Source organism: Vigna angularis, chromosome 7 (genome assembly GCF_016808095.1).
Source record: "Vigna angularis cultivar LongXiaoDou No.4 chromosome 7, ASM1680809v1, whole genome shotgun sequence".
Lineage (NCBI taxonomy): Eukaryota > Viridiplantae > Streptophyta > Magnoliopsida > Fabales > Fabaceae > Vigna > Vigna angularis.
The window spans coordinates 14973630-14992570 of record NC_068976.1 but is presented as its reverse complement, the minus strand read 5'-3'; the positions used below and the strand labels follow the sequence as shown (position 1 = coordinate 14992570).

General features: G+C 34.7%; 3 protein-coding genes across 4 annotated transcripts; 1 reads left to right on the top strand and 2 right to left on the bottom strand.

Moving 5' to 3' along the window:
* Nucleotides 1-6207: 6207 nt before the first annotated feature.
* LOC108338517 (uncharacterized) lies at nt 6208-9206 on the top strand. Of its 2 annotated transcripts, XR_001833042.2 has the most exons (4): nt 6208-6959; nt 7231-7578; nt 7888-8734; nt 8916-9206. XR_001833042.2 is itself a non-coding variant. In XM_017575438.2 (3 exons), exons 1-3 carry the CDS (start codon nt 6507-6509, stop codon nt 8509-8511), a joined length of 1425 nt encoding a protein of 474 aa, XP_017430927.1. In that variant the 5' UTR covers nt 6208-6506; the 3' UTR covers nt 8512-9206. The 2 variants fall into 2 exon arrangements, 1 of the variants encoding a protein (XP_017430927.1); XM_017575438.2 differs by having other exon boundaries at nt 7888-9206.
* A 2644-nt stretch (nt 9207-11850) lies between these two features.
* On the bottom strand, nt 11851-14398 carry LOC108337074 (uncharacterized). Its single transcript, XM_017573517.2, has 5 exons — nt 14012-14398; nt 13640-13754; nt 12959-13537; nt 12669-12849; nt 11851-12231 (listed from the first exon to the last, which is right to left on the bottom strand). Exons 1-5 carry the CDS (start codon nt 14086-14088, stop codon nt 12206-12208), a joined length of 978 nt encoding a protein of 325 aa, XP_017429006.1. The 5' UTR covers nt 14089-14398; the 3' UTR covers nt 11851-12205.
* A 507-nt stretch (nt 14399-14905) lies between these two features.
* Nucleotides 14906-17632, bottom strand: LOC108338693 (subtilisin-like protease SBT1.7). Its single transcript, XM_017575737.2, has one exon. The coding sequence runs from the start codon at nt 17415-17417 to the stop codon at nt 15087-15089; it is 2331 nt and encodes a 776-aa protein (XP_017431226.1). The 5' UTR covers nt 17418-17632; the 3' UTR covers nt 14906-15086.
* Between the last annotated feature and the right edge of the window lie 1309 nt (nt 17633-18941).

Sequence of the window (18941 nt, the reverse complement as noted above, 5' to 3'; positions counted from 1 at the left end):
TCTCAAATCCACTCAGTTACTTTCCGCAAAATCCATTCAAGTGAACAAATGGTTAAATATTAGAGTGTCTCTTGTAGATACCTTTTCACATGGTTTGGATGAGCGGAAGAAAATTTAGTCATGTTTTTCAACAACTCTATCAGTCTCCTCAATGTTCAATCAGTCTTCTACACATCCTATTGAATCTACTATAGTGCTCCTCAACAATTTCCAACTTCGAATTCGATCAAAGGCCCTACACCCGAAACAAATTCGTAATTTTTTTTTCATGTAAATGATGTTTAGTTGTATGTGAGTTCTTAATGTGGGAATCCGACACATTGAATAAACATTTATTTTATTATTTATTCACACCTCCTCGTGGAATGATTGCATTCAATAACTACGTTTTCAATAGCCATGTATGTACGCACACACTTCAGTGCCCAAGTATTCAATAACTACAAAATTTACTATCAAGAAAGAAAAACCTTCAATGACACTTCTGAAAAAGTTTTAATAATTGAAAGATTGCTATAAACATATTAAAAAATCAATTATAAGTTATATGTACTAGGCTATTCTTTGATGTCTGTCAAACTAATAGAGATTATGAACTTAATTTGGTGGTTGCTGTTCGAAAATCATTTAAAAAAGGGTCATGTACATATATTTTTTTTGCCAATAAACAAATTTTTTGGAGGAACGATTAATGTGAAAATTTTTATTGATAAAAAATATACAAAGAAAATTGATTAAATTTTTTAAACATGTTCTTTATTTCCTAATAAAAGCTGAACGATGATTCATAGCTTTATAAAAGGTTTCAATCTCTTCAGTTAAAAGAAAATGCCTGATATTATTTTAACCTTATGTTTTAAAATATATTTCAGAAGGCAGCTCTTAAATTTCATGTATTGTTAATACTACAAATTATATTGTTAAGTAATTGAGAATCGTTTTAAATGTGATTTATAAAATTTATTATAAAAATTAATAAACTGTATATGACAATATATGGTGAATGAGGATATCTAACGAACATTTACTTTCAAAAAAAATCTTACGAGCATTGAGGTTAGTTTTTAACTCTAGTTTACTCATAGATAAACTTAGTTAACTATTGATGAAATTTAATTTGATAAATAAAATTATTTTAAGGAAGACCTGCTGGTAGACTTTTTCTCTCTCTTTTTCTCTTCTTTCTTTATTTTATTTTCTTTTTATTTTTCTGCCTTTTTTTCCCACGTGTCTCTCTTTCCTACCATTATCTTCTCTACTTCTCCTATTTTTTAAAACCATTTTTATCTTTTCCATAAACATATACTATATAAAGTACTTGAACTCAAAATATAAATGCAATTTGAAGCAAGCCTTATTTTCTTCGAAAATCTTCCAATTTTTTTTATAATTTTGTTTACCTAAAAGTATTTTGAAGTTTCACTGATATTATATACAACCTTTATTGAATTTGAATTTAAGTTTATAAAGTATTTTTAATATTGAAATAATGGACAATGTGTTTTTGAAGTATCTGAAGTGAACTAATTATGATTATGTTTGTGTTGGTTTTAAGTATGCATTTTTGGTTTGAAAGACAATCTAAATTATATTTGTTATATTATATAAATTGTATATTACATGTGCCTGAAGTTGTATAGTAAATTCAATGGAAGAAAAATGGGTATTTTGAATTTGTATCCTATTTTAGTGAATATTGTATATCGTATAACTTATTATTTTGCATAATTCTATTTTTTTTTTCAAATAATTTTCTAATCAATATCAACTTGAGAGTAATAAGATAATTTTTCTATTTGAATTTGCTTGGTGAATTATATATCACGAATCTACTTTTATTTTGAAACATTACGCTATTTTGATACATATGATTGAATAAGTGTGGATGTAACCCTCCCCTTTATCTCTCTTTATATATATATATATATATATATATATATATATATATATATATATATATATATATATATATATATATTTGTTTTATTATTAAAGTAAAAAATAAATGAACCAACAAACCAAGAACAACAAATTGTGGTGTTACTGGTGAGAGAAAGAGGATGAAGATGAGAGAGAAACAAATTGGATAAGTTAGAAAGGTAAATTAGGGTTAGGTGGATGTTTATGGTTTTTTCAGTTGGGACTACTGTAAGAATGACAGAGAGAAGGTTGGAGTAAGAGAGATGAAAGAGAAAGGGTTAAGAGGAATGATGAAAGACATAGATGTGAAATTTATTGTTTTTTTTAGTTTTGTGAATAAATATTATTCTAATACTTTTAACCTTAAAACTTAGAATTCATGACATATAACAGTATTTTTGTCTACTAAAATTCGATACACATTGCTAAAATATACAAACGGAAAAAAGAACATACATAAATTAACAAAAAAAAACACACACACATATATATATATATATATATATATATATATATATATATATATATATATATATATATATATATATATATATATATATATATATAATAAAGAAAGAGATGCAATGTTGGGATGAGGCGTTTTATAGCGCATGCCGAGGTTGGTGATGGTTTGAGGATGTCTCTCATCTCATCATGGATATGCACTCATTAAAGTATTAGAAATATGATGATGCTCCTTCTATTTCCACCGTGGTGTGAAAACAAAAATGCAAAATTCTTTTTTCCAGTTTTTGACCATTGCCAACGGCGCATTTCACAACATTTGACCGTAAAATTATAAAATGTTTTTTAACAAAAAATTATTTATTTCAAAGTTGTAAAAAAGAAAATGTAAAATGTGTTAATTTGTTTGAACCGCTTATGATTGGTGAAGCGAAGATGAATATGACCACTGAGTTTTCGTCGTGTTGTCGCTGTCCTCTTCCCATGCTCTCTGCAATTCCTCCCCACTATCACTTCCCCATCTCCATACCCAAACAATTAAAAATCACATGCCAATTACTTTATTTTATATTTTCACAGAAAATAAATATCTAAATCAGCTGAATAAATTTAATAAGAACAGAATTTTTTAGTCACACTATTCTATTCGTGTCAGAGAGGACCATTATATTTAATACTGCTGCATCAATTATTAAACTCAATCAACCCTTCACTAAATTAACTAATAAGCATAACGCGTTAAATTTTGTGAACCGATTTATCATATTTTCGAGTTGAGTTGGATTTTATAAAAATTTGTAAATTTTGATACCAGTCAAAATTAAGACTACGAATCCGATTAATTTAGATGAAATCGTCTTTCTCACCAATTCATTTATAAATTTAAATTATATTAAAAATTTAAAATTTAAAATAAATTTTATATAAATTTATTTATTTAAGATTTTAATATTATAAATAAATAAGTGATAACATTTATGTTTGATACTAATTCTTTTTATTATTGTGTTTTTGAATTATAATTAAAATTTAACATGATTTTAAATTGTATTATATATTTTATTTATTTTGGATTATATATGAAATTTTAATCTCATTTTGAATTGTATTATGAGTGAATTTTATTTAGATCTTATTTAATATTTTTAAAATTGTAATTAAATGAGTTAATAAGTCAACTTGTTTTGAATTAGATTATATTTTAATTTTTTAAACTCGTTAACAAGTAAACCAAATTGGATTAAAGACTAAATGACCAGACTAATGAATCAGATTGAATTGAATTGAACTGAATGATCCATTTTGACAATAATAATCATTACAAATTTTAGTATAACCAATTAATAACGTATTCTTTTAAAAATACAACAAAAATTATTTTAACTTTATATATATATATATATATATATATATATATATATATATATATACACGTACAATCATTTTAAATTAAAAAAAATAAGTTAGTCAAATATTAAAGGCATAATACCCAATTTTGTCCCCACTTTGGTTCGGAAATCTCAAGTTAGTCTCTTTATAGAAAAGTGAGTTGAATGGATCCTTACTTGTAATTAGTTGACTCTAATGAGTCCCTTCCGTTAAATAGAAGGAAACGGAGTTAGTGGACTGATGATGTGGCAGTTGTCTGTGGTGAGGTGTCAATACGCAATTGTTTGCGTGCTTGCGTGGTTCAGAAAGCTTCAGGTTCTCCTCTTCTCTCCGCGCCATTCCAACGGGATGAGACCCAAAGTCTCTTTCTTCTCCCTACAGTTCGCTGGCCTCCCAACCAAAAATGGCCACCGCATTCCAACCGGCATCGATGCCATCTCCGACACCCACGGACGGCCATCGTCGGACGCCGCTCCAGCCCCTCCTTCTCGCGTGCGAGGGAGGACCTCGCTTTTCACGTACGCCCCAGATCTGCTCCGAATCCATCCTTGCCGCGCCTCGATTCAGCCACCGCGGACGGATCCCACGCCGCCGCACGTCACCAGGACCCAGATGGCTGCGACGCTTCTTCTCTCTCCGCTCGCGGCCCAGATTCACCGCTGCCCTCGCCGGAGCTTGCTTCTCCACCGATGCCACCACTCCCTTTTTTTCTTTCCCTCTTCTAAGAAGGGTTCTTTCATCTCCAGCATCACCACCGAACATTTTCCCCTCTCTTTTTACTCATTCATTTTTTTTCTGAACCACGTTGCTTAGGTTTTACTCGATTATTACATTCTTTAATTTATTTTAATTCTCTTTTGTGGTGATGATGGGGCTGGGAAGAATTGAGAGATGATGGGGGGTTGGAGGAATTGGTTGGAGAAGATGAAGAAGGTAGTGGTGATAAAATACCACCAAGAACAGGAGGCACTGCAACAGGGGAAGCATTTGGAGAAGGGTTGGTTGAAGCCATCACGACACAAATCTTCCCTCAAAAGCAAAATGTACTAGTTAAACACTTCCATCACCATTCCTCTGATACTTTCTCAAACCACCATCACTCCAAATTCCTATGCTTTCCAGAAACAAACTCGACACAGCACCCCAAGCATCAACAAAAAATTTCAATTTTCAGATCAACCCTTCTACAAGCAATGCTCGAATTTCTTTAGAGAAAAAAAAAACACAACCACCATGACCCAATCCCTTAAAAAAAAAAACACTTAACTTTGGCAAAGAGCAAAAAGTCAATACCCACAAACAACTTTCAAGAAAGCTAATACTTTAGTGAGGTACAACTGCCACATCATCAAAGACAATTGCCACATCATCAGTCCACTAACTCCGTTTCCTTCTATTTAACGGAAGGGACTCATTAGAGTCAATTAATTACAAGTAAGGATCCATTCAACTCACTTTTCTATAAAGGGACTAACTTGAGATTTCTGAACCAAAGTGGGGACAAAATTGGGTATTATGCCAATATTAAAAGTAACTATACATTTTAATAACGCAATACGCTACCAATTATCTATATTTTTATTAATTTTTTCTTTAAAATATATATACTACCGATTTTTCCTTGGTTAATATGAAATTTCCAAGAAAAAAGTTATAGCGGATAAGATTTTTTAGATTAGTTACAATAAAAACGTTCTTTTATAACTTATGACAACGTAAAGTTTCTTTAAACTCACCATATAAAAATCAAATATATTTTAAATTAATTTAATGTTGGTTTTTACAGGCTTTATTACTAAAATAAAGTTAAATATTATTAAAAATATTAAATATTTTATAGTAAAAAACTATAATTAAAGATACATGTTACGATTTTGTTTCATAATTTTGTTAGAAAATTAGAAAATAGATTTGTTATCATATTTGATAAATATTTTAAGTATAATAATTAAACTGTAAAGTCATGTACTTAAGAATCACGTATCCTTATATAATACGTATAAGTTATTGATGGTTAAGTTTTCATAATATAAATATCGAAGAGATTCAAAATAATGAATAAGTTTATATAAGATATTATGCTATCAATTTCGAATTAAAATTTTAAACTAATATATTTATATATTTTTTAATTATAATCGACCTCGATACCATTAAATTTTTAGGAGAGATATTGAGAAGATTATATACTAAATTATGTATAAACTCATATGAAATTTAATTACCCATTTTCAATTTAAAACTTTAAATTAATAGATTTATAGATATTTTTATTTATACATAGTTAATCTTACTCCTTTATGTCAATATAATACTTTTAATTTATCCTAAATTATTAATTTTAATTAGTTTAAAATATATAATTTATATTATAATAGGGTAGTGGAGATGTATACACATGTAAAAATGCAATACAAATTGAATAAGATATAATTAAAAAGGGCCAAAGTTAATTTAAAAAGAAAGAAGAAAAGAGTTGAAGTAGGTGAAATTGTGTTGTGAGAAGCAATCTAGCGCAACAGTGTGTAGACCACAGTTTACTTGTCTCGCGGCAACATTGTCCGAATCCGTTGCGAGACACCTCTTTCTCTTTCTATTTCTCTTTCTCTCTCAAGCATTTTAACAAACAGCACTTCTTCTAAACTCTAATCACTTACTGAGTGTGCGCTACCTTCGCCATTTCAGAACAAACGAACGCATTCGCTTAACTTGCGTGTGGCAAAGTCGTAAAAATGGAGCGGAAGCAAGGGTTCTTCTCCGCGCTGAAAGACGAGGTGGTTCGTGGTCTGTCGCCGGCGCGCTCACGCGCCAAGAGCCCGGCAAGGAGCTCATCACCGATGTCCTCGCTGCTGCGGCGGCGACGGAAGCACCACGCGCCGCCGCCGGAGCTCTTCATCGCGAGATCGGGCAGCCTGAGGCCGGCGGAGGCGCTCTCGCCGCTGAAGGAAGGACCAGACGGAACCGATGGCCATGACTCGACGCGCGGAGAGGGAAGGTGGGGCCAGTGGATGAAAGGACCACTCGCGAGAGCACCCTCTGTTTCCTCCTCCTCCTCATCGTCCTCTTCCTCGTGCAAAAAGTCCGATCTGAGGTTGCTGCTTGGCGTGTTGGGTGCTCCACTTGCCCCCGTGCACGTGTGCACCACGGACCCCTTCCCTCACCTCAGCATCAAAGACATCCCCATTGTTAGTAACTCTTTTCACTATGTTTAACTTCTCTCTTTTTGTTATATTCCCAGATCAAATGGCCTTAGGTTTATGACTTGCTTCCATAACCTTAATTTTTTGTCAATTCTTTGTTCAGTTGTCTAATCAGTAAATGTTTTACCATGTTAAGCATTCTGTTAGGTCACATTTGGAAAATTGAATGGAAAATGTGTGTATACAGTGAAGGGGATAATATAACTGTTGATCTTGTCTTGTGGTAGTTCCTTAAGATAAGGTGGTTTTGTTGCAGGAAACTTCGTCTGCTCAGTACATATTGCAGCAGTACATTGCTGCTTCTGGGGGGCAGAAGCTTCAGAATTCGATTAACAATGCTTATGCCATGGGGAAGGTGAGGATGATAGCCTCTGAGTTTGAGACAGCGAACAAGGTCACGCGCAGCCGGAACTCCTCCAAGGCTGCCGAGTCCGGTGGGTTTGTCTTGTGGCAGATGAACCCCGACATGTGGTATGTTGAGCTTGCTCTTGGTGGCAGCAAGGTTCATGCCGGTTGCAATGGGAGACTAGTGTGGCGGCACACGCCCTGGCTCGGTGCACACGCTGCCAAAGGGCCAGTTCGGCCTTTGCGACGCGCCCTTCAGGTGAGGCTGTAACCGTACTGTTTCAGGGTACTGCTTAGTTAAATTTATATTTAGTTACTTGTAGGAGAAGAACATAAGAAGGAAAAATGAATCGAGTTTCTTCCACAAGCTAAAATGATATGTAGACCAGATTTTATGAAAGTTCTCTCATCCAACTTCTTCAAAATTTTAACTGCATAAGTTGATTTTGATTTATCAGAGAAAGTAAAATCATTTTACGTTATTTTATTTTTTTATAGGTGTTTATGGAAAAATTTATCTAGCGGGGCCTAGGTGGTTTACATTTCTGACTACTTTTTCTGTCTGCAGGGCCTTGACCCTCGAACGACTGCAAGCATGTTTATCAATGCAAGATGCATTGGGGAGAAGAAGATAAATGAAGAGGACTGTTTCATCCTGAAGCTCTGTGCAGACCCCTCAACATTAAAAGCCAGGAGTGAGGGTCCAGCGGAGATCATAAGGCATGTTTTGTTTGGGTACTTTAGCCAGAAAACGGGGCTTCTCGTACACTTGGAGGACTCCCATTTGACCCGCATTCAGAATAACGGTGGTGATGCAGTGTATTGGGAGACCACAATAAATTCCTTTCTTGATGATTACAGGCCTGTTGAGGGGATCATGATTGCTCACTCGGGTCGTTCTGTAGTGACGCTTTTCAGGTTTGGGGAAACTGCTATGAGCCACACTAAAACCAGGATGGAAGAAGCTTGGACGATTGAGGAGGTTGCGTTCAATGTTCCTGGCCTCTCCTTGGACTGTTTCATTCCTCCATCTGAGCTAAGGTTTGCTTCCATGAGTGAAGCCTGTGAGCTTCCTCAAGGTCAGAGGGTGAAGACTGCCGTGGCAGCAGCTGCATACCATGCCAAAGTTGCTCAACTACAAAAATCGCATGAAGGAAACACTAATAACATTAACTGGACAGTGGATGTTTAGCTAAGAGGCAGTTCTGGACTAGCCTAGGCGTCTAGTTTTTTTAACTTTTTGTGAACTATCTGACAAATTACTGCAGGTAAATGGTAAGATTGCAGCAGGGTTGTCAAGAGTTTTCTGCTGTGGGTCATTGCCTCATCAAATTTGTAAATAGAAATGATCAGTCGTGGATCCTGGAAAGTGAATTTCTATACTGAGTTTTTGGTGGATGATTATGTGCATCAAGGTTTGTTTTGCCCACTTGCTTTCCATCAGCGTGAAATTGGGAATCTGCTGATCATTTTATAAGCTTTATAATTCCTGTAGAGTTTTTTTTTTTTCCTGTGAAAGCATTAACCATGATGCTTGGAAATCACAGTTATAACCTTGATTTCGTCACTGAAAAAGTTTTGGCGTTGTGTTTCAAGGGCCAGCACTTTGAGGTTTAATATCGATATTGCTGGTGACATCCGCAAGGAAATTTCTTCCGTCTTTGGAGGAAACTATATATCATTGAAGAACTTTAAATATGTTTAGTGCTGGTTGTTATTATGAATTGTAAACCTAGTAGCCAGAGTAAGTAGAAGCTAAACTATCATAGATCTAAATTTTTATGCTTTTAAAGGACATATATATTGACAAAGCTTGTATCAATATTTAATTGTAACTGTTAGAAATATGTCAAGATTTCCTTTATTATCAGAACTGTTCCTTTCTATTTATCTTCTCCATGGATGATGTTGTTTTCTCATATATTATGGTATAGTGTTCATCATTAATGCCTTGGTTATGGTTGAGATGTCAACATATCGCTTTCAGGATCTTCACGTTTGGAGATAATTTTTGGTTGGTATATGTGATTTATTCTAATCGAATCTTTTTTGGAAAACTTGTATTCTTGAGCATACCTTTTCCTTATCCGTTGAAATTTATTATGACTCACCAGTTTTTTAGTGCCATCCTTGATAATGAAGGAGTGTTTAGGAATTTTCTTTCAGCTATGAAGTCAGAGTAAATTTGTAGTTCAGATAAAACGACAATTTGACATGATTTAATGCCTTAACTTTTTATTAAATTCCCTCTCATCAGATTCTAAGTTTCATATATGGGTGTTAAGTGTTGTTATGTTTTTTTCAAAGTAATCTTAGACCAATATAAACATTACTTTCATTTGGTAATCATGTGATAAACTTGATCTTCATTCTAATGAGACTTTTAAGTTAATATTATATAGTATATGTTGCACCGCATACATTTATGAAAATCGAAATCAAATGATAAATAAGTAACCATTGCTATGGATTTGAAAACAATTAAGGCAAAAGACTAAAGAAATATGAACCTGTGTTACTCTGTACTATGATATTTTTTGTGATTTGGTTCAAGCACAAGTTGAATCAAACTTTTCGGTTTGTTATAAAATAATCTAATTAAATTTACTTAAAGCTGTTTACTTTGATAATTTTTTTAATTTGTCATTTTGTTTTTACTTTGCATCGGTTATAAAGTTCAACATTTATATGATTTTCTGAGTCATGAAGTGTTAACATTATTTTTGTTACCTTTTTTATCCCTCAAAAGAATTTGAGGCTGACAAAGTGCAGTGAGAAGATTCTCCTTAACTTTATAATGGAAAAAAAAAGTAGAAAGTCCATTACTCAAAGCAAAAAAGAGTAGTGCATTTACTTTCCTTCCTTTTCCATCCCTTTCTTGGATTATATAGCCTGAGCCTTCCAAAAGGTTATAAGTATTAAGCTATTTTTGTATACATTAGGTGAAAATTTATGTTTCAGTTAGCAGACCTGAAAAAACCTAGCTTGGTAAAATGTGTACTTTTATATCCAAAAAGTGTTCATTATTTGGTTTATTGACAAGTTTAGTTTAGAGAATAAAAATGCCTGTTTTGGGGGACTGCTTTCTGTTTTCTTTTCAGTTTCTTTTGACAGATTTTTTTTTTCAGTAGTTGGTAGTGTTTGAATTTCAAATTTCTTGAAGATCAATTTGAAATCTCACGAAATATATAATAAATTTGGAAGAGAATAGAACGTGACATAAAAAGTGAAACGGGTTTCTTGAACGTGATTATTTCCTTTGAGTAATTCAGTTTCTCTTTTCCACTATTAGATTTTTTGGGCCGTACCACATGCGTTGAAATTACAGACATCAAGTTCGGACTTTAATAATGGTTCAGAGAACTTTAGTTTCAATTAAAGGCAATCATCAAAGAAAGAAGAGGGACACGCTACTAATAATAGTAAAACTTCATTGCTATAAATCTTAATATCTATTTTTCTTTTTATTTGTCTTCTAACTTATTATATTAATATTTTTCTTTTTAAGTGTCAACTATGATAAAAACTGTAGATATCATTCACCCCATTTTGAGGTGGAGAAATGGAAAGAAAGAAATAAAAACAATATACAAAGAAAAAGTAGGAGAGCTATACATGAGAGAAAATGGAATCTAAATGATATAGATATAAGAAAATGAGCGAACATGATAAATATTAACACTTTGACATAATTAATAAGAAAAGAGAAAAAAAATAATACTTTGACTCTTAAAATAATTACACCCATCCTATAATTCAATTTAATAATATACTAATTTAAATGTAAAATATAAAATTAAAAAATAAAGTAAGTAAAATTAAAATATTATTATTTTGTTATTAAATGAGTGTTTTTTTATTGATAGGTGTCACAACATCATTACCTAAATACTGTTCAAAATGCAATTCCCGTAAATACTGTGCAAAATGTGCTAAAAAGAACTCTAAATGTTCCATGTAAAAAATAAACTAAAAAATCTACAGAAAAAAATTAAAAAAATAATATCCTCACATTTAAATAATGAAATATAAAAACACTAAATCCTTAAAAATATTTCTTTACATTAAGATCTTTAAATACAATGAAAATAATCAAATTTATTTCAAATAGCTTAAATTGCTATATTTTTTTAATTTAGATATTTCTTTACATTTAGATATTTAGTTTTCTACTTTATATTCTTTTTCTAAATAATTTTTTTTCTAAACAAAATTTCTATAATTTAAAATAACGTTTTTATTTTTTTATAAATAAAAATTTATATTTTTTCAAAAAAAATTAATTAAACTGCATCTATAATGAAAAGGTCTAAATGAGAAAATAAAATGCACGTGGATCTAGTGCTAGTAATAAAGATGTGAAAGAATTTACTGAAGGAAAAAATTCAACAAAACTCAATGCTTTCAAACAATAAAAGACATAAAAATGAACTAGAGCACAGGTATGTAATACGAGTTACATTCATGTGACAGCTTTTTCTTCATGGAAGAGTGAAAATAAAAAAAATGGCGTAATTAATGTCAAAATAACTTTTTGAAATAAACTAATATTGTACTAAAATAAAAAACAAAAAAAATTATTGTATTTTAATGTTCCAAGAAATGTCTATCAGTCCCTTTATCAGAGAGCTCTTCAGGGACTATTAAGAAAAGAGAAGGGAAGAACAGATTGAATAGCAGAATAACAAAAAATTGTGGAGTTTCCATGAACTATACTAGACTCTACTTGTAATTCCAAAACTTAACTCAGAACCACAAAATCTAACCTATATCTCCAGCTCAAGTGTCAAAGTGGGACTATATGAACTTTTGCATCAAAAGCTTGTCTATATACCCCGTGATGTCTGCAGCTACACATTTTTTTATTGTGTACTGATATCTTCCTTCTACAATGTGTGGAATGCAATTAATGCTGCAGGATACCAGTAATAAGTGTGAGCCACGATGACATAATGCGTAGTGAAAAAATGAAAATCAGTAGGTAAACACAACCAACATAAATGCAAGCATGTGCTGTAATGCATAGTGTGGACAGACAAAAATTCAAACAGTAACCAAGATATCAAGATGTCAGCTTACAAACTAATGAAAAAAAAATGAACAGAAAAACATGAAGAGATAGCAACAGAGTGACTTTTCAAAGAAAAAAGAAGTAATAAATGAAAGCAAAGGTCCATACAAAACAGATTTAGAATGAAGATAAGGATGAGCAAATCGTTAGCAAGAAGGCCATACAATGATTCAACAAATAGTATGAGTAAGAATAGAAAGAATAAAAAGGTAAAATTCCACTGCATGCATCTGCATATAATTATTATATAGCAAACTACAATCATACCAACAACTCACCTATAAAACAAAGGAGAAAAAAAATCCAAACAGCTATTCGAACAGGCTGCCTGTATTGAATTTGGTATTGAGATCTTTGAAGCTTTCTCCGAATAGCACCATACCATCCATGGAGTTGTTTGTCATAGCATTCATCACAACTATCAAGGCCATTCTTACTTTCACAGCTTGCACTGTTGCCCTGTTTTCAGTAAAAGAAAAATATATTACATATCAGTAAATCAACAAATGTATAAAAAATCACTCAAGCAAGTTATCATTATGAGAGACAACAACTGCAGATTACATACCCTATTGAATTCAGAAGTTGGAAGTAGTGTGCTATCAGTTTCTGTATGAGGATTCACTGCTTTCAGCTTTTTATAAGCATTCCTAGACCACTTCAACTTAGAGACTGATTCCATTGAACTAAGAAATCCTGATAAACTGGGTGCCTTATTATGCATTGGACCAGAAGAACCACTTGATGAACTCCACTGCTGTGCATCATCATGAACTGAAACTTTCCAAAATCCAATATCAGCACTAGCACTGGCCACCCTGCGATGCCCACGTGATATCTCCCCCTTTGGTTCACCCCATCCATATGAAACATGAAAATCCTTCGAACAATTAGTCACTGGTGGATCTTCAATGTCCCTGCTGTTACTTTCTGGTTTTCCCGAAAGAAACAAAGCAAGCTCATCCTGTTCTCCTTCGTCTAAACGCAACCAAGGCAGAGATGCCTTGCCTACCGATTCACTTATCGAATGCTCAACTTTCATTATCTTATCCTCAATGGCAGTGATAAATTGTCGGTGCCTACTTCTCGCTTCATCACTTGAAATTTTGCCATAACTTGGCATCACTGCCCGCTCAAATTCCTCTAACTGCATTTTCCAACAAATATACAATCATATCTCCACTTCAACAACAAAATACTTCAAATGAACTAGCTATTCTAGTAGACATTTACCGTGAGTAGGAATTACCTGCCATTTGGCAGTGCCAAGTGCAATATATAGATCTCTACACACTTCATCAGAGTTCCACATGCTGGACGCATCTTTTGTTGCGTGTAACCATATCCTATAAGTAGATTCCATCCTTCAAAAACACAAAGATAACAAATCAACAAGAAGAAATTACATGATTGTGCACACAGATAAACCTAGAAATTTCAGTAATCAAGCTTCCCAACTCTTCGAATTCAGTAGAGTAGAAAAAGGCACAAATTAAGTCAAGTTGTACTTCCAGACCTAAATCAGTATATTCCTCTTCAGCAGAAAATAAATTATAAATTAAATAAAAGCACAAAACTAATTGGAACAAAAATCGAACAAAACTCATGTAAATGGACATACCTGTCTGCAGATTCTTGAACTTCTTCGGCGGCGTTAAAGAAAGGATCCTTTTCCCACCGGTCAAAACTCGACGCCATGAATAAATTTAGTTTACCAAAAATTCCGAATAATAATTGAAAAAAAATTTGGGAAAAAACAATGAATTCAGTGTATAAAACCCTAGGCGATGAAACCTCTGCTGCAGTGATAAACTAATAAAATTGGTCTATGCGGGTATTCGTTAAATTAAACGCAGTAAAGAAAGGAGAAGCGAAGAACGAGGGATCCGTGAGAACGGTTCTGATTATTCGTTAGTTGGACGAGAATGAAGCGTATCCGAAACGTAATTAATAGGTTAGGACTAAGGTTGTTCTCGTGACCTTCGTTAAATGTTTTTTTCGCCAATTTTTATTTATTTTATTTTTTGGATGCGGATATGTAACGCGTGATAATGGTCGTAATGATTTTCCAACGTTTGTGGTCAATAATGTACTGCTTCATCCTGCTTCGCTTCGCGTTCTTTTTATTGCCACCAAACAAATGAGTGAAATAATTAACTTTTACGTCTTTCTTTTATGAATTACTATGTACACTGTTATTTTACTACCTAATTCAAATAATATATATTATCGAATTAATAAATGCGTGGCGAATTTAATATTATATCACTTTTCTGTACAGTAACAAAGAATTGACAGACGCACAAAATGAAGTGTGGCTAATGTGCGTACAAATTAGACACGCGGAACCTTTTTCGAGGTGATATAAATATATTTTTTCATATATATAAATAATAATAGTACGTTTTTTTTAGTTTTACGGTACACAATTTAGAAAGTAAATATGAATTGAGAAATTAAAATTTGAAGTTATTTTTATTCAATTTTCATCTCTATGAAACATAATACAAAAAGGTAAAGTGGAAAGATAAGATATGAATAATTGATAGAGCCAGTAATCCATAATGATACATGCAGATGCGCCAATACTTTTTTATGTACAATTATTGTTGTCGTTATAATTATTATTATTCCATGTGCTAAATATATTAAACGAGGCCTTTTGGGCCACACAATTTCGGCAGGCCCTTATCAAATCATGTCCAGCTGAACGCAATTGGGCTTGCAACCCTATGTTTTCCATCCGTCCATTCCAAACGCGCAAAGCTACTGGTCCCGGAGGGCTTGGAGGTGTATGTAAACGACACCGTATAGCTCTTCTTCTCGTACTCCTGCGCGAAACTCAGCGTCCCCGGTTCCACCACAATCTTCACATTCGAATCCCCCAACGGCACCACCGAAGCTTTATACGTTCCCGGAGCTCCGACGTTAGTCAAAACCCTAGAGTACTTCACAGTATGGGGAGCATCCGAACCACCCCCAATCCCCGAAGCTGTCTCCAAAGCAACCGCAAACGAAGGATAGTTGAAATCCTCCACTCTGTATACCCTCTTCGGGTCACAAGTAAAGTCCCTCCTCGCAGCAAGCTTGATTTGAAACGACGTGTAGTTTAGCGCGCAGAAGAATCCCAAGTAGTCTTCCACGTCGGCATCATACACCAGACCAGGATCAAGGGCAGCCACGGGATTCACGTGTCCCGCGCCATAATCGAACGGCGTTGCAGGTTGCCCAGTGGCAACATCTTCAATTGCGGCGCCGTTTTTGTAACTCGTGTAGGCTGTTGTCATGAGTGCGGATCTAATAGCCGCAGGGCTCCATTGAGGGTGCGCGCCTTTGACAATCGCGGCCAAGCCACTGACGTGAGGGCAAGACATGGAGGTTCCGGAAATTATGTTGAAGCTGACATGGCGATCGTCAGCGGTCAACCCGGTCGGTCCAACCGCGCCGGTCCAACCGGCTAAAATGTTGACCCCTGGAGCTATTAAATCCGGTTTGAGAATCTTGGGCGTGAGAGCGTTGGGTCCTCTGGAGCTGAAAGCCGCCACAACCGGGGAAGGTTGAACCTCCAAATGGGTTCCTACGAAAGCAATCTTAGCGGTGGGATTTACGGAAGAAGAAACGTAACTCTTAAGAATTTGACTTGATTTTTGGCCCAGCGATGCAGCAGGAAGAAGATGAGGGTCAGCAACTAACTCTTCCCCGTAAGCTTCATTGTTGGCCAAAATCATTCCAGCACCTCCCGCTAGCTTCACCACCAAACCCTTTTCCACTCTGGGATTTCCCCCTCTCTCGCATATCACAACCTTCCCTGAAACCTTCTCAGGAATGAGAGAATCTTGCAAGCAAAGATACCCAACAGAAGAGTTACTCGCGTTGCCAGCGTAAACGAGAGGAAGCGGAGAATCCGGCAAGGGTTTACCGCTATAAAGCGAGGCTCCGGTGTATGTTTTTCCGTTTCCGAGCGTTATGTAAGCAGGGAAATCGCGGTCTAAAGTTCCCGCTCCCACCGTGGTTATCCACGGCGCCACGTTGGATAGAGTTGACGAACTGGGCCCACCGTTCCCTGCTGACATGGAAACTAAAATCCCGTGTGACGTGGCAGAGAAGGTACCAATCGCGATAATGTCTCTGTAATACTCCATTAAGCTTCCCCCAATCGACATGGATAAAACGTTCACGCCATCTTCTATGGCCTTGTCGATCCCCGCGGCTATGTCGGAAGAAAAACACCCACCAAGCCAACACACTTTGTAAACCGCCACGCGCGCTTGCGGCGCCATTCCACGAGCCGTGCCTGACGCCAAACCGAAGAAGCTAGCTTCGGGAACCACCGAGCCTGCTGCCGTGGTGAGCGTGTGACTCCCATGCCCCTCGTCGTCTCTCGCTGACTTTGACTCTGTACTTAAGTCAACAGGTCCAAGAGCGGATTCGTAGCCTTTGGAGAAAAACCTCGCACCCACTAGTTTTCTGTTGCAGTGTGAGGAGTTCATGTTGCTGCCAACTTCGCACTCGCCTTTCCACGTGGCGGGTACCGGGCCCAGGCCCGTGTCATCGAGGCTCTTCAGCTCGGGCCAGACGCCGGTGTCAAGGACTCCGATGATGACCTGGCTCTGTTGCTGGGACGCGGGTAAGAGCGTGGTGCTTTTGTCGAGTCCGAGGAACTGCGGTGTTCTTGTGGTGTGGAGCTTGTATCGAAGTTCTGGGGTCACTGAGAGAATTCCTGGTTGGTTCGCGAGTGTTTCTGCTTCTTGGGGTGTGAGCCTGGTGGAGAAGCCGTGAACCACGTGTTTGTAGGTGTAGAGGATCTCTGCGGTGGCTGATGCTGATTTGAGGGAGGAGTCGAACCAGTTGAGGTGGTCGGAGAAAGTCGAGGGCATGGTGGACTTGTCCATGTGGATTATGTATGTCTTTTTGGTTTGGCGGTGTGTTTGCTTTTCTTCTGCTTTGGTGTTGGTGCTGCTAAAGAACGCTGTCAGCAGCAGCAGAAGAATAAGGGTTTGCAGAGACTTGAGAATTTGCGTCTTCATTGCTCTGTTTTGGTTGTGTTGGTTCTGATTGCGGGATTTGTGAGGTATTTATTGTTGAGTTGAAGATATGGTAACAGTTGAAGTTGAGCCATAGGAATATAAGAGTTTATAAAATGAATAAGAAATGCTTTTCTTTTTCTGGTATATCAATTTTACCTTTTCCTTTCTCACCCTAGACAAAATACTTTGTTAGCCACAGATGATAAAATTGGTTAAGAGATGCAGATTTCTTTGTACCTCTCTGTTTTTAGTCGTAGAATGTGTTATATCTATCTTTTTGCCATGTTTTTTCCTTCTATTCTGAAGCACTGAAAATGGTCTATTATTCCCCATAATCTTTTTGTTGAGACCTGTTTTTTTAGAAAACAAAAAAAGAAAAAGATTAAAAAGAAGCAACTTAGTTCTTGCTTTATGAAGGAAAAACACACGTACATGGTGGGGGTGCAAAAGTCGAACAGGTAAGGAGACAAAGTAGCTTTTTCGATGACGTCATCATCGTACTTTGTTTAAAATTTTAAACAATTGCATATAGCTTTTTATGAAAATGAATAGTTGAAATACTGTCAGCACAACACTAAAATGAATTTCTACGTATCTAAAATTCTCTTCCTTTTCTTAGAGAAAGAAAAGTGATACACAGCTATTCTATTTTTTATTCTAAATGTGACCAACATATATAAAATAATATTTTTTATTTTAATTATAAAGCAATTTAGAACGAATTAACTAGAAAAGAAAAACTCTTTAACTAACCATATCAAACTATGTAAACCTATTTTGTTAATTAAGTATAATTGTTTCATGCATTATCTTTCATCATACATGAATGTATGTTATCTTTCTAATCAAATAAGTTACTTTTTTTTATTGATATTTTAATAACATTTTTTTATAAAAACTATGATATCTTAATAATTTTTTTTAATAATTTTTAACAATAGACTATATATTATTAATTTATTGGTTTGTATATTTAAAATAAACTAATCACGAGTTATTAAGTAAGCTGCTGTTGTAAAAAATTGTCAAAAAAAAAATTTATTAAAAGAATATTTTTCTTTGGTACAATAAAATTCCATTAACTTGATGTGCTTGAGAAGTCATAAGGCTGAAAATTCTCACCTACTGATAAGTATGGTTTAGTCGAGAAGTAAGTAAAATCTAATTAATGATTGCCTTTTATAAATTATTGAATTCGAGTACTCTCTTTTGTATTATCAAATAAGTCTAAAAACTTTTGGACAAAGAAATTCAATCAACGAGAAATCAAAACACAAGATTCTTCTTCTTTTTCACGACTATGGTCAGGTCGGTAGTGTCAAATTCAGATTACGTCCCTTTCATATATTTAACTGCTGAAGGAGAGAGATAATCATGATTAAGACAAACACTAAGTATGTGATGTAAGCTTTTTCTACTAACAATCCACTCATTTTACACACGAAAAGAAGCTTTCAATATTTTGACAAAAAAGCTTTTCTAATATCAAAATATATATTAATTCTCCAAGATCAGATAGCCTTT

What these genes read in the sequence shown, in the direction of transcription:
- LOC108338517 (XM_017575438.2), top strand. Translation starts at nt 6,507, where the DNA reads ATGGAGCGGAAGCAAGGGTTCTTCTCCGCGCTGAAAGACGAGGTGGTT. An exon ending in GCATCAAAGACATCCCCATT is followed by an intron (nt 6,960 to 7,230) that starts GTTAGTAACTCT and finishes GTTTTGTTGCAG; the next exon opens with GAAACTTCGTCTGCTCAGTA. An exon ending in CTTTGCGACGCGCCCTTCAG is followed by an intron (nt 7,579 to 7,887) that starts GTGAGGCTGTAA and finishes TTCTGTCTGCAG; the next exon opens with GGCCTTGACCCTCGAACGAC.
- LOC108337074 (XM_017573517.2), bottom strand. Translation starts at nt 14,088, where the DNA reads ATGGCGTCGAGTTTTGACCGGTGGGAAAAGGATCCTTTCTTTAACGCC. An exon ending in GTTCAAGAATCTGCAGACAG is followed by an intron (nt 13,755 to 14,011) that starts GTATGTCCATTT and finishes GTGTTTTTGAAG; the next exon opens with GATGGAATCTACTTATAGGA. An exon ending in TTGGCACTGCCAAATGGCAG is followed by an intron (nt 13,538 to 13,639) that starts GTAATTCCTACT and finishes TGGAAAATGCAG; the next exon opens with TTAGAGGAATTTGAGCGGGC.
- LOC108338693 (XM_017575737.2), bottom strand. Translation starts at nt 17,417, where the DNA reads ATGAAGACGCAAATTCTCAAGTCTCTGCAAACCCTTATTCTTCTGCTG.